Source organism: Capsella rubella, unplaced genomic scaffold (genome assembly GCF_000375325.1).
Source record: "Capsella rubella cultivar Monte Gargano unplaced genomic scaffold, Caprub1_0 scaffold_6, whole genome shotgun sequence".
Taxonomy (NCBI): domain Eukaryota; kingdom Viridiplantae; phylum Streptophyta; class Magnoliopsida; order Brassicales; family Brassicaceae; genus Capsella; species Capsella rubella.
In genome coordinates this window covers 15287350-15300249 of record NW_006238918.1, presented here as the reverse complement: position 1 = coordinate 15300249, position 12900 = coordinate 15287350, and the positions used below count along the sequence as shown (strand labels likewise).

General features: G+C 37.9%; 4 protein-coding genes across 7 annotated transcripts; 1 reads left to right on the top strand and 3 right to left on the bottom strand.

Moving 5' to 3' along the window:
- Positions 1-1194: 1194 nt before the first annotated feature.
- LOC17882991 (receptor kinase-like protein Xa21) lies at positions 1195-3074 on the top strand. Its single transcript, XM_006290034.2, has one exon. It carries the CDS (start codon positions 1665-1667, stop codon positions 2850-2852), a length of 1188 nt encoding a protein of 395 aa, XP_006290096.1. The 5' UTR covers positions 1195-1664; the 3' UTR covers positions 2853-3074.
- A 149-nt stretch (positions 3075-3223) lies between these two features.
- LOC17884579 (LEC14B protein) lies at positions 3224-6777 on the bottom strand. 4 transcript variants are annotated; one of them, XM_006287532.2, is made up of 10 exons: positions 6665-6777; positions 5665-6176; positions 5398-5517; positions 5107-5184; positions 4777-4953; positions 4593-4670; positions 4319-4497; positions 4049-4207; positions 3878-3938; positions 3224-3726 (listed from the first exon to the last, which is right to left on the bottom strand). In XM_006287532.2, exons 2-10 carry the CDS (start codon positions 6100-6102, stop codon positions 3535-3537), a joined length of 1482 nt encoding a protein of 493 aa, XP_006287594.1. In that variant the 5' UTR covers positions 6103-6176; positions 6665-6777; the 3' UTR covers positions 3224-3534. The 4 variants fall into 4 exon arrangements, with proteins under 4 accessions (XP_006287594.1, XP_023636014.1, XP_006287595.1 ...); XM_023780246.1 differs by having other exon boundaries at positions 6671-6750; XM_006287533.2 differs by lacking the exon at positions 6665-6777 and adding an exon at positions 6527-6636.
- A 563-nt stretch (positions 6778-7340) lies between these two features.
- LOC17882070 (F-box/kelch-repeat protein OR23) lies at positions 7341-9060 on the bottom strand. The gene has a single exon (XM_006287715.2). The coding sequence runs from the start codon at positions 8919-8921 to the stop codon at positions 7608-7610; it is 1314 nt and encodes a 437-aa protein (XP_006287777.1). The 5' UTR covers positions 8922-9060; the 3' UTR covers positions 7341-7607.
- An 830-nt stretch (positions 9061-9890) lies between these two features.
- On the bottom strand, positions 9891-12249 carry LOC111830062 (probable 2-oxoglutarate-dependent dioxygenase AOP1). The gene is made up of 4 exons (XM_023780881.1): positions 12199-12249; positions 11717-12101; positions 10697-11333; positions 9891-10362 (listed from the first exon to the last, which is right to left on the bottom strand). The coding sequence occupies exons 2-4, from the start codon at positions 12091-12093 to the stop codon at positions 10102-10104; spliced, it is 1275 nt and encodes a 424-aa protein (XP_023636649.1). The 5' UTR covers positions 12094-12101; positions 12199-12249; the 3' UTR covers positions 9891-10101.
- Between the last annotated feature and the right edge of the window lie 651 nt (positions 12250-12900).

Sequence of the window (12900 nt, the reverse complement as noted above, 5' to 3'; positions counted from 1 at the left end):
TCAGAGATACGTATCACGTATGTGACGCTTTTTATCATCACTACGTGTGGATGAATCAACCTTTTTAATATTGTTTCCTTATATCAAAATACACAAATGGTTAAATTATAATGCATGGCTCACTTAGTCTCCTAGGCAAATGATTAGCAGTTATCTTAGTTTCTAGGACATGATTGTTGAAAATTGATAATGGGGTTCTTGTGAGTAGCCATTGAATTATAATGGTCCAACCATGATGCATGGTTATGGAAATATAGGATTTGATGCGTCCCAGTATCTACACAATTCTATATAAGTTTATAACTTTCTCTACTATATACAATTTAAGAATGAATCATTTTAAGTTCTTAACTAAATATATCGTTGTGATAGGTCGAATTTGCACTCATTGTAACTGTAATCATTAGAAGCCGTAGATTGTTTTGGTTATGTATAAAGAATAAAAAAAACAGCAGATGGAGTGAAAATGACTAGTCATAGAGCATCACTAACATTCACCTCTGTCACTACCATCATCAACAACAACGTCAAAGATCTATTAGTTAAATATTTTGTTTTTTCAGCTTTGGGGTGAGCACATATCGGTGCAATGTGATCATGACCACTGAGAGAATGGATACTAACATACAACAAAAACACACACATTCCAACAGGTGTGCAAATTCTCTTTTCGTGGCAGTTGGGACCATAATCATAATTTTTTTAGAGACTTGATAACAATTTCGTCTTTGGCTTTGATCACTTGGAATTTTCTCTCTTGGTTCCCTCTTACAAAAGTAGAGAGAGATCCACTTAAACTAACACCAATATATATATTGGTATTTGGTATATCGCTCCAAGTTTAACTCAAGGTATTATAATAAAACACGTATAAAACAAAGTGTATAAACGTCACTAATTTATTAACACATCATATAACCTAAGCTTTTTGTAAATACCGGTGAAGTAACCTAAACGGCTAAACCAATATTCAGCAAAAAAAAAAAAAAGAAGCTGACGTGTCAACGGACATAAAGCCTAAAGTACACACATGTCACGTGAGTCATGACCCCACCACCAGGAGTCAACTAACCAGCTAGGCTCCTCTTACTTCCGAAGCTGCTGATCTGTCACTCCGAACCTAAAGGCTCGGACAGCCGTTTTACCTGTTGCATATTCCCGACATAAATTTACATTATTTTTATTTTCTGACTGACACAAAAAAAACGTATCACACAAAATGTAAAAACTAGTAAGAAAAAACACTTTGTAGCATTTATGACTCTTTCCTTCTTTCTTCACAAACCCACCCAAACAAAGTAATCTCTGAAACAAAAAGCAAGTGGAAGAAGAAGAAGAAGAAGAAGAAAGTTTATTCGAGCTCTTGATTTCGCTTCCTCCTTAAGCCATTTTGATTACCTCTTCTTCTTCTTTTGTCTCTTTCACTTCTCTTCTAAGATACCTTTGCTTCTTTATAAATTTCTTAAAATTCCCTCCTTCTTCAGTCATTTGACATCGTCACTAGTATCAACATCCGCCATTAAAGCTCCCACAAGAACTCTCCATTTTAACCACACCATCATCTTCTTTCTGACTTACTCTGACTACCCATTTCTCAATTTTGAAGCTTGTTGCGTTTTTGTTTATAAAGTCTCTGTTTTTTTTTAAAAGCTCTAACGGCTACGATGAGATTTGCTACTCTGTTTTGTGTTTTGTTTCTTCTTCTTCGATTCGGTTCATTCGTGGAATCGATCATCGTCCCTGTTGATTTCTTGGCTCTGCAAGCCATTCGCAAGTCGTTAGATGATCTACCAGGTTCAAATTTCTTCGATTCTTGGGATTTCACCGCCGACCCTTGCAGCTTCGCCGGAGTTTACTGCGACGGTGATAAAGTAACCGCTCTTAACCTCGGTGATTCAAGAGCCGGTTCACCCGGTTTATCTGGTCGGATTGACCCGGCTATCGGAAAACTCTCTGCTTTAACAGAGCTCTCTATCGTCCCGGGTCGGATCATGGGTTCGTTACCTCACACCATCTCGCAGTCGAAGAATCTCCGGTTCCTCGCTATCAGTCGGAATTTTCTCTCCGGCGAGATTCCGGCGAGTCTCGGCGAGCTTCGGGAACTCAAGACGCTCGATCTGAGCTACAATCAACTAACCGGGTCGATTCCTCCCTCAGTCGGATCCTTGCCGGGGCTATCGAATCTGATTCTATGTCACAATCACTTGAACGGATCACTTCCCCAGTTCCTCTCGCAAACCTTAACCCGAATCGATCTCAAACGCAACAACCTCACCGGCGTCATTTCTCCGACGTCTCTTCCTCCGTCGCTACAATACCTCTCACTCGCTTGGAACCAGCTAACCGGACCAGTAAACCGGGTTTTACTCAGACTAAACCAGCTCAATTACCTCGATCTCAGCTTAAACCGGTTCACCGGCGCGATCCCCGGTCAGGTCTTCACCTTCCCGATCACCAACCTACAATTACAACGCAATTTCTTCTACGGCGCGATTCAACCGGCGAATCAGGTAACAATCCCAACCGTCGATTTAAGCTACAACAGATTCTCCGGCGAGCTCTCTCCGCTTCTCTCCAACGTACAGAATCTATACCTGAACAATAACCGGTTCAGCGGTCAAGTCCCGGTTAGCTTCGTGGATCGGTTGTTGGCAGCGAATATACAAACACTGTACCTCCAACACAACTTCTTTACGGGAATACAAATTAGCCCGGCGGCGGATATTCCGGTGAGCAGCTCGCTGTGTCTGCAATACAACTGTATGGTGCTACCGGTACAAACGCCGTGTCCGGTTAAGGCCGGTTCGCAGAAAACCAGACCAACAACACAGTGCAACGAGTGGCGAGGGTAAAGACGTAATTTTAGGCAGTTATGGATTCTCGGGTCTTTTTTCTGGGTTATTTTGTTATAACACAACCTTTTCGAGTTTCGATGGTAACAAAAAAAAAAAAAACGATTTGTTTATTCGTTGGTGACTTTGTGAATGGCGTAATGCTAATGATGATTGTATCTCATTATATTTATGCTTCGAATAAAATGAGCAACGCCTATATTAGCATTGCATGATTAATGATTTTTGTTGGGTACCTAAAACTAATTACTTTAGTTGGAAAGTGTAGTGTAGTGATGTCTTATAATATTGTACTCCAAAAATATTATGGTTTCGTGGTATTTTGGAATAAAAATGTCATTTTATTTATAAAATTCCCAAAAACAAAGGAGTGAACAAAGCATATATATAATTTCATTCTATAAAGTAAATGTATGGAACCAAACCATGACAAAAGTGTATTATAATTATTACTACATTGCATTACCACATCTTTTAAAAATGGTTGGGGAAGAGAATGGTTTTATCACACAACATGACACTTTCCACACGCACACCAAAGCCTTTTTTTCTAACTTAAAAGCCTTATTTTGATGATTCTTACTTGTGCTATATTATTATTCATCATCATCTTCTTCTCTACATTTTATATATATATATATAGGACTTAGAGATACCATGAGTATGTGTAGGTAGAGATGCATCAGTAGTAGAAATGTCTCCTTCGAACCCTTTTCTTACTCATGATCGGTGCCTCACCACTTCCTGGAAATTCCCATTTCACAAGATCTCCGTCCCACGAAGAGCTTATAAGAGTTGGGTAATGCGGATGCCAGTTACAGTCTCTTACAGGGGAGCTATGATGTTTTAGCACTGCCACTTTATCTCCACTTACCTAAGAACAAATAATGAATCCAAGATTGGTCAAAACCGAGACGATAGAGATTCAGCACACACCAATCAGTATGCAAACATAAACCATAAAATGCTACATTTTTTTTCATGTAATAGTCTCTTAAATGTGTTTATGAGGATTTAGGGTTTACCAAGTCATATATATAGACGGAACTGTCGTTGGATCCTGTGTAGATGTACTTTTGGCCAGTACTGTCAAAAGAAAGAACAAAAGAAGCCAGACACACGAATTAGAGAAATATGTAAAAGGAGCGTTCTCACGTATCAGGCTTGGGATATTATGGAACTACAAAGAGACTGACCTATGCGCTGGAGAGAAGTAGCAACGGATGAGAGTACGCAACACTGAGTGACCTTTATATGTCGACACTGACTGATCAGATGGGTGCTTCAAATCTCTTGCTTCAGTAGGATAATCCATCCATCTGTAATCCCATTCATAGTTTCTTAGCACCTCATGCCTGTAAAAAAGAACAATCAGTTTCATCACAAATTCCCAGTGAAACACCAATAAACAAGATGCGACCAACAATGTTACAGGCCAAATTCAGTTTTATGTAGGAAATAATTACCTTGCAGGTGCGCTTGAGGACATTTTTCTGATATCCCACAATTTGATGGTTTGGTCTTTGCCATTTGATATGAAATAGCGACCATCTCCACGGCTATCGATGAAGGTAACACCTTCGAGGTGGCCCACTAAAACACCAGCTGGCTTATCTCTCCCAATGAAACAACGCCTATCCCACACCTATTGTGTAATGAATTTTGAACAAGATATTGTTACAACTTTGCTTATAACGGCCAGAAAATTTATTGTAATATTGCAGCAACAAAGACACTAACCTTGCAGAGATTATCATCACTTCCAGATAAAATCAAGTTTCCACTTTCATCCGCAAAGCACACAGTATTTACATCAGACTGCAGAAATGGAGAAATTGCTATCAGTGCTAGAGCGATAACATCACCACTAACACACAGGTAGAAATCTTAGTAGAAATTGTCCCAACCAATAATTTTTTTTTACCGTGTGTGCAACAGTCCGGAGTGAAACTCTATTTGCTTCGAGATCATAAACATAGATGGAATCATCACTGCTCCCAGCAACAAGTTCTCGCCCATCAGTTGAAAATTTCACAGAGAATATTCCAAAAGAGTACCCTCCATCTTCGTCAGAAGAGAAGTCTAATCCATCATGGATCTCCTGTTAAATACATGTCCCTCAAATAAACTAAAGTTAACCTCATTGATGAGATGTTGAAACAGAAACTAAAACATGTGAACAAAGAAAACAAAAGCAGGGATCCGATCCCATAATAAAAATTTCCCCTAACTAAACACATAATGTGGTTCATACCGTAACATTTGCATGAGACTCTGTTTTACCGGACCCAGCACCAACAATGTGAACAATAGGTGACATGCTTGCGTAGACCTGCAATATCGAAATAATTCATTAATTCTTTTCTTTGGAAGATAATCATAGATTTCTTTATCTAACAAGAGACCATATAGACTAGACAAACCCACTTACTCTGTATCACTATAAAAGATATTATCTGATTCGAGGTCAAAGTTTGCATCTAAAGTCATATGAGAAATTTTAATCAAACATGAGTAAGTCGTAGTTGAAAGATCAAAAACTTACCAGATTTCGCTGATCAGGGGATAGAGAAGTATCGGTAACAGTCCATCGCAAACTTTTTGCAAGAATATCCTTTTGAACTTTCCATCCCTTCTCTACATTATAAATCCGAATATGGCTCCCCTGAAAATTTTGATTAAAGGCAAGGTATGCAGATTAATTCATTCAGAAAATGCTTCTCTAGGAAATGTAAAAAAAACCGGGACATGCCAAGAGACGAGTCAACTGTTCCCAAAACTGAGATAATAATTACAGAGATGAAGAATTTACCTGAAACCCCGCAATAAAGAGAGAGCCATCAGTTGAAAACTGAGAGACATAAGCTCGGCTTTTCATTTGATCGACAAGCCAAGGACCTTTTACAGGCAAATATCTGCTTAGCATATGGCAACAATCAGCTGCGGAAAACCTTCCTCTTCCAGAGAAATTACTTTCTCGACCAGCCAACATCTTCACAGTAGACACAGGTAACTGATGTCTCCCAGGGACTTCACGGCTAAACCGTTGATGAGGACTAGATCTCAACTTAGTAACCTGACTGATTTCATGGTCTAAATCTGCCAAATGTTCACTTGATCTGTGACTACCACTACTACTACCAACTCCAGAAAAGTCTTTTCCAGCATCACAAAAATCGGATTCTATCTCAAGTCTACTCATTGCATAACCCATTTCATCAGCATCAATCTCACTTGGTCCAAAAAACATTATTGAAGATAACCACCATTGATATTTTCTTAAACCAAAGTTTCATTCAAAGTCCATTTTGAACCATAGCTTGCCTGCAAAAGCCAGTAAAATGTTCAAGTAAAATCAATAACACATTCACACACTAAACCCCTCTTTGCTCATTTAAACCCAGTTATGAAAAACTCAATCAAAGAACCAATTAAATATTACGATACTACAGCTTCATTAATCATCAATCATCAATCATCAACAAGCAACATAACGGGAGACAAAAAAAAAAAAAGACAAAAAGAGAGAACTTGGTAATTACAAAAACCCTATTCCAAATAGAATCGAAGTCGTCGTTTTTATCTGTGTAGTGAAGAATGCAAAGAAACCAGTATCAACCCTAATTGTTCCAGCATCGAATTAGAAATGCACAAAAGTTTAAATCACCATATACATCGAATGATCGAAAGAACCCAGAAACAGTATCACTCCCCCAATTTGAGAACTTTCTGAGAGCTGTGACCCTAAATCGGATCGCGAATTTGTAAACCAAACAAAAAATAAACAAAAGGTCAGGTTTTTAGGTGAGTACCCGTACGATGGAAACAATTCGTAACAGTACGCAGAAACCTCTTTTCTTTTTCCCCTTTGAATTTCTCGAAAAGTTTTCGCCTTTTTCAATAAAACTTACGAGCGGATATGGTTTTTTCGTCGACGTGTGTGTAATTGAAGCGTGCAAAGCTGTGTTGCCACGTTTGACTTTGTCGATTAGTGTGGTCACTTCCAAATCATTGCTATAATATAAAACTTAAGTCCAATAGTATAAATGTATAATACTCCTAACCTATATTTTGTTTGATGAGAATTCAATGTCTCATCTTAATATATACACTTAACGATCGACAGATAGACGAAGTAAATACCTCATCGCATGGCCACATATGTGATACCACTCAATTATGTGGACTTGTGGAGTGTGATATTAGCACATGTGCAAATCTGGATCATGAGATTGCATCAGATTGAGAATGCCAAGCTACACATTATATACTACTTCTAGCTTCAGTGTGTGGTCTGTAGCACATACAAACACATCAATGGTAAGAGACTGTCTTGTCTTGTTCCATGACCAGACTTGCTCATAGTAGGAAACTGCCTTCTCTTTTATAACAAAATCTCATGATTGGCAGTCTTTAAAAAAAAGATTCACAAAGTCTTGGATTTGGATAGTATATGGAAAACTCAATTTGAACTGAGTAGAAAAAGAGTAACTGCAAGGCTGCAAATGTTGCATTGTTCACAGCTAAGAGCAATTTTATACAAAGCCATAGTATATTATAGTTTGTATTACAATATAACCGAATATGGAAGTTCCTTTTTTTTTGTTTTTCAATCTGTACAACTACTAACATGGGAAGGATATGCATATGGCAAAAGAAACAGATTCAATAGTCAATACTAACTTCATCCGAGCTCACACCATGAACAGCAGATTTTATTCTAAACACGATGTGATGAGAGAGGTTCTAAACCTACTACAATCGGATGGTGCACATAACCGTGGTCCTGAAATCGAGTTGATGATTGAACGGTGGCTTTGAGACAACTGATCTCCAAGTTTTCTTCTTTGGATCATACATATGAATCATCAAAGATCCAGCATTCCTCTGTTGTCTAGTATGCCTTGTGTCCATCAGGTTATAACCATCCAAAAGAATCATAACATGTAATTCACCGTTCAGTGCGACAAAACCAACTGGTTTGTCATAATGAGCTTTCTTAGGCACACTTGACTCCTTTCTCCACCTATTGGAACATATCTCATACCTAAGAATCCAATCCCTATCCAACATGAAAAACACAGGCTTACCACAATCAACAGCAACAATCTTCCCAAGCTTAGGTCTCTCTTCTTCTCCCCACATATCTCCAACTAGCCTCCATTTCTCGCCACCATCTACTCTCAAATCCATCACTGCAGCGTCTTTATAGTACTCATCAACAGGAAGAATCCCAGAAACAGTCCTTGATCCGCCGTATCCACCCATCACCCAAAACTCTCTCTCTTCCTTCTCCTCCTTCTCATTCTCATTCCCAACCAAGAAGCCAACACATCCTGCTCTAAACCTAGGCAATTCATCCATCTCTCTCCACTCATCTTTCTCAACATCATACATCTCAACCGAGCTCATTCTACTTCCAGCAGCACCAAACAACGTGTGCCGTGATCCTCCTCCCGCCACAATAATCCGATCAGACAAACCAGGCATCGCAGCACAAGCGAAGCTTCCACGCGGAGACAACATCGGAGAGAGCCGTTCCCAAACCGATTTGACGAAACTGAAACGGAACACAGAAGAAGTAGGCAAAGGAACATCGAGAGGATACGACCTAGTGTCAAAAGCAGAACCACCGAGGACATAAACGTAGGGACCAAGAGACACGGCTACGAAATTGCAGAGACCGTAAACGTGAGGGTTACAAGGCATGAGAGGAAGCGGTCTCCAGAACAGAGTCACGGGATCGAAGAGAAGCGGAGGCGAAATCGAAGGATCTTGAGGGAAGATACAAAGGAGATGCGAGAGATTGTCGCCGTCTCTGTTGTCTCGGCTATGGCGGAGTGAAATTAGGGTTTTGGAAGAGAGGAAAGCGTACCACGATTTACAAGTCGATTTGAGACGAGAGATGTGAGGGTAAGGGACGAAGGAGAGGATCAGCCTCGCTACGTCGTTGGATAAGCCTGGAATTAAGGTCAAGCTAGGATCGATTCGAGGCTTCGGCCGAGGAAGCGAGTATCGCGACGACGAAGACGAACACTGTAACCGTGACGGGAATATAGGCAAAGGCATGATTTAATCCCGGCGGGAAGAAACTCCGGCGAGATTTGTTTACTGGACTGGAGTGATCGATCAATCAGTGGAACAAAATCATCATCGGAAATGATAAGAGAAGAGAAGACTGATTCTGATTTCAAAATAAAAGAGAGAACAAATCTAAATTTTCAAAGTTTTGAAGAAGGATCTCTCTCTCTCTTGTCTTTGTTTTCTAGAGATATATTATTATTTTAATATGATAGCCCACGTGGATTTTTTTGATTGGTTAACATATAGAGAACGGTTGTTTACTTAAATTACTCTAATTATTAAAACGTCATTACTAAAGATTTGCTTCAGTACGGTTAATTACAAACATCTTTGAATTGTCTTGAGTTAAGACAACAATTGAGATTTGAGATTTGAGACTTGAGAGTTTTCATCTGCGGACAACAGAATCTGGTTGAATGTTATTAATGGGCCTAATTTGGGCTTTTCTATAATGTACAGTTTAAGTCCATTGACTGATAAGTATATATGATCTTCGATCAAGAACCTTGATCATTTGTTTCAAGAAAGAAAAAAGGTAATTCTGTTTCATTTCTATCTAGCTTCATTTATCTGTAAGGTCGATCAATGAAACAGTATCATCAACAACGATAGAGTGATTCTCAGTTGAAATATATTAATCTTGGTTGAACGTTCGAATGATAACAATTTAAACCCTACAAGTTCTTTTGGCACCTCTGTGAGATAACATGGTTGTCTAAAAGAAACATGGTTTTTGGACACATGAAAAATGTTGTTGTGTTATCTACGTTACTCTTTGGTGAAACTAAGCACGACTATACCATTCAGAGAAGTGCAACATCACAAATCTTTATTTAAAGAAAAGAACAACATTAGGGAACCAACTAATTAATTCCATTATATCAACTGAAATAGAATTCTAATAGAATTGAAGAAGCAATGATCCAATAGAAAGAAAAAAAAAGGCAAATTCAATATTATTTAGTTATCACATTATTGTACATTAATTTGCACACAATAGAGAGACTAATTAATTAGATCTCCCTGAAGACATATACATAATACAAACAAACATAAACTCAACTAGTCAAAAACCCTTATTTCGTATAATATTAATTGGATTTTGATATACTTAGTTGATGATGATGAAAAATCGAAACCACCAAGCATTTTTTATGAAGCGGTATCATTCGCCAGAGACGGCACAAAAAGCATGGAGAGTAGATTGAGCTCTACGACCAGCTTCAGAGAGATAGAAGCCCATGAAGTCGATATAATCAAAGGGTTTGAAGACTCGTGGATGCTTCTCGTCCACAAGTTCTTTTGGTGAATCAACGATATATCCAGCTTTAGGAATCGTGAACAACCCTGCTGCGTATCTTGTCTTCTTTTTCTCTGTTACCCTTACTCGGTGATACGGAGGAGGGATCCTACCATTCGTTAGTGCCTGCATGCATGATACAACATCACCATATGTACATATATATGAATTATTATTACTATGACATGACAATCATGTTATAAAAAGCAAACAAAACCACAAAAGTCATGATAGAGTAAAGAGAAAAACCTAAGTAAAGTTGTGTTACATATATATATCCAAAAGTATAAGTTACAGATCCACCACATGTGTTATAAAACAGCCAAAGGCCCTCGGCTCTACTTTTTAGTACGTACTGTTTACAGAGCCACATGGTCGAATAGTACTAGAATTAGAATTTTGGTAAAAGAAAGAGTGTACTAAAGTAGAAAAAGTAAAGCCAAAACTGATTGAAACTTACACAAAGAGAATCTCCGGCCATAACAACGAGAGTATCAGGGGATGGTTTAATTCTGATCCACTTGTCCTCTTTGGTCTTCACCTCCAAACCTTCAATATGATGCTGGTAAAGTACTGTCAGAAAGCTTTTATCAGTATGACAAGGTAACCCCAACTTCGCCTCCTCAGCATCACCATCACTTTTAGTATAACCAGTATTAGCAACACCAGCGTTGACATCAACACCAACACCAACACCAACACCAACATTAGCATTATAAGCATCAACATTAGTACCATCACTGGCAGCAACTCTAGCATCCCCAGTAACACCACCAACGGCACAAGCAGTAGTATCACCATTAGCTTCAGCATCAACTTTACCATTAACACTGGTCTCAGCATCAAGACCAACATTAATATTAGCACTGTCATTAACATCATCATGACCAATTTTGAGATTGTTAACCTTAACACCAATACTAGCAACATCATCATCATCATCAGGTGGTGCTATATACTTCATCAGTCGCAGACGGTAATTTGTTGAATTCAAATGTTCATCAATGTAATTTTCTACCCCATAGCTCTCTATTACCAATCTTCTCACCATCACATCCAATTCTGCTAATTTCTCAGCAAACAGTTGGATCTTCTTACTGTTTTTTTAAAACCAATTAAACAAAAGAAAAAAATAAACTTGTAAATAAAAATCAATGGAAACAACATAACATATATAGATCATTGGATATATATATACGATTTGAGTGAAATAAAGCTGTCGAACAATTGATTAAGCTAAATATTGTTTTCTTTTATGTATAAAAAATGTTGAAAAATTAAGAGTTACGTACATGTCCAAGCTATTAAAATAATGATGAATTTGAGCTTAAAAATAACATACTCATGAACAAGAATTCAGGAACTATATATTTTTGAGTTTTATCAAAAAAATTAGGGAATTATAAAAAAGAAATAATAAGATCATTTTACGAATTACGAATCGTGTAATTTATAAAAGTATAGTGGTTTTCAGATATACCCGATACCCTTGTTACCCTGATCAGGCCAGAGTTGTTGAGTAAAGTCGTGAGCCTTGTCCAAAACATTAGCATCGTGGATGCCGAAACTCTCTGAGAGATTGTTATGAGTCATATATCCAACGAAAGGTTTAGGGCACACGTTTCTCTGTTTTGTTTCTGTAGGCAATGCGAAAAGCTCTTCCATGGCCTCCAAAACCGACTCCTGAAGCTCCATTGACAGTTGATCAAATCGGGCTTCGAAACAACCGTACTCTTCTAGAGCTTTACGGACATCACTCCTCACTTTAACCCACGCTGAGCTCCCTGGCTTTAGTGTTCTGTCCGAGAGACAGATGAGTGGTAGTTGAGGAGGACTGCATGATGTTGATGAATTCATTCTTCTTTCTGTTTTTTTTTTTTTTGTTCAAACGAAATGTTATTGCAAATTTGCAGATACAAAAGATTCACAACAAATTACTCTTAATCAATATAAGAAACTTACCTTTGGAGTTTCTCTTGAATAAAAGAGACAATTACGTTGGCTCTAGGGTTTTAATCTTTCTATAAATGTTGGAAGTGTCACAATAATTTATAGAGAAATTTATTCACTTTTGCACGTGACTTAATTATGTTTTTTTTTTTGCTTTTCAGTTTCTTTTGCTCTTTTCCTTTATTTAGAGAAAATAACATGTGAATTAATAATTCAGTTAAACCTCTATATAACTTAGAGAGTTGACAAAATTATAGTGGTTAAAGTTTTTAGACATATATAGTAATTGTTTTCTTAAGAGTATTTAAACTATGATAAGAATGGTATCGTGTAAATCGTTGAACTTGCGTATCAGTTGTCGTCGAGGAACTCATCTCCCTAGAGTTCTCAATTCGTATAGACAAAGAGGGAGGAAAGTTGGTGAAATTGAAAACGCCGGAAAGTGTGGGAATTTTTTATCGTAATACAAAGAGAAGGAAAGCTGGTAGATCCTTTATGTCTCCTCAAATTGTCTCAATCTCTCAATTAATACATACATGGTGTTATCCTCAAGCCTCAAGGACCCCAATATTCAATAACTACTAAAGATTTTCGATGATGACAACAGATTGAACATGACAAAACAAAAATGTCGAGTAAAGAGGCGCGGTTTAAAAGTGGTTTACACTGAAAAACACATAATGCATGATAAATTGCGTAAAATAATTAATAATG

Bases quoted from the DNA above. Each gene is read 5' to 3' on its own strand.
- LOC17882991 (XM_006290034.2), top strand. From the start codon at position 1,665: ATGAGATTTGCTACTCTGTTTTGTGTTTTGTTTCTTCTTCTTCGATTC.
- LOC17884579 (XM_006287532.2), bottom strand. From the start codon at position 6,102: ATGTTTTTTGGACCAAGTGAGATTGATGCTGATGAAATGGGTTATGCA. The intron at 4,671-4,776 runs GTAAAAAAAAAT...CCATTTCTGCAG, and splicing joins TCCGGACTGTTGCACACACG to TCTGATGTAAATACTGTGTG. The intron at 4,208-4,318 runs GTAATTATTTCC...TCTTTTTTACAG, and splicing joins TCCTCAAGCGCACCTGCAAG to GCATGAGGTGCTAAGAAACT.
- LOC17882070 (XM_006287715.2), bottom strand. From the start codon at position 8,921: ATGCCTTTGCCTATATTCCCGTCACGGTTACAGTGTTCGTCTTCGTCG.
- LOC111830062 (XM_023780881.1), bottom strand. From the start codon at position 12,093: ATGAATTCATCAACATCATGCAGTCCTCCTCAACTACCACTCATCTGT. The intron at 11,334-11,716 runs GTATATCTGAAA...TTAAAAAAACAG, and splicing joins CAGGGTAACAAGGGTATCGG to TAAGAAGATCCAACTGTTTG. The intron at 10,363-10,696 runs GTAAGTTTCAAT...TCATGCATGCAG, and splicing joins TGGCCGGAGATTCTCTTTGT to GCACTAACGAATGGTAGGAT.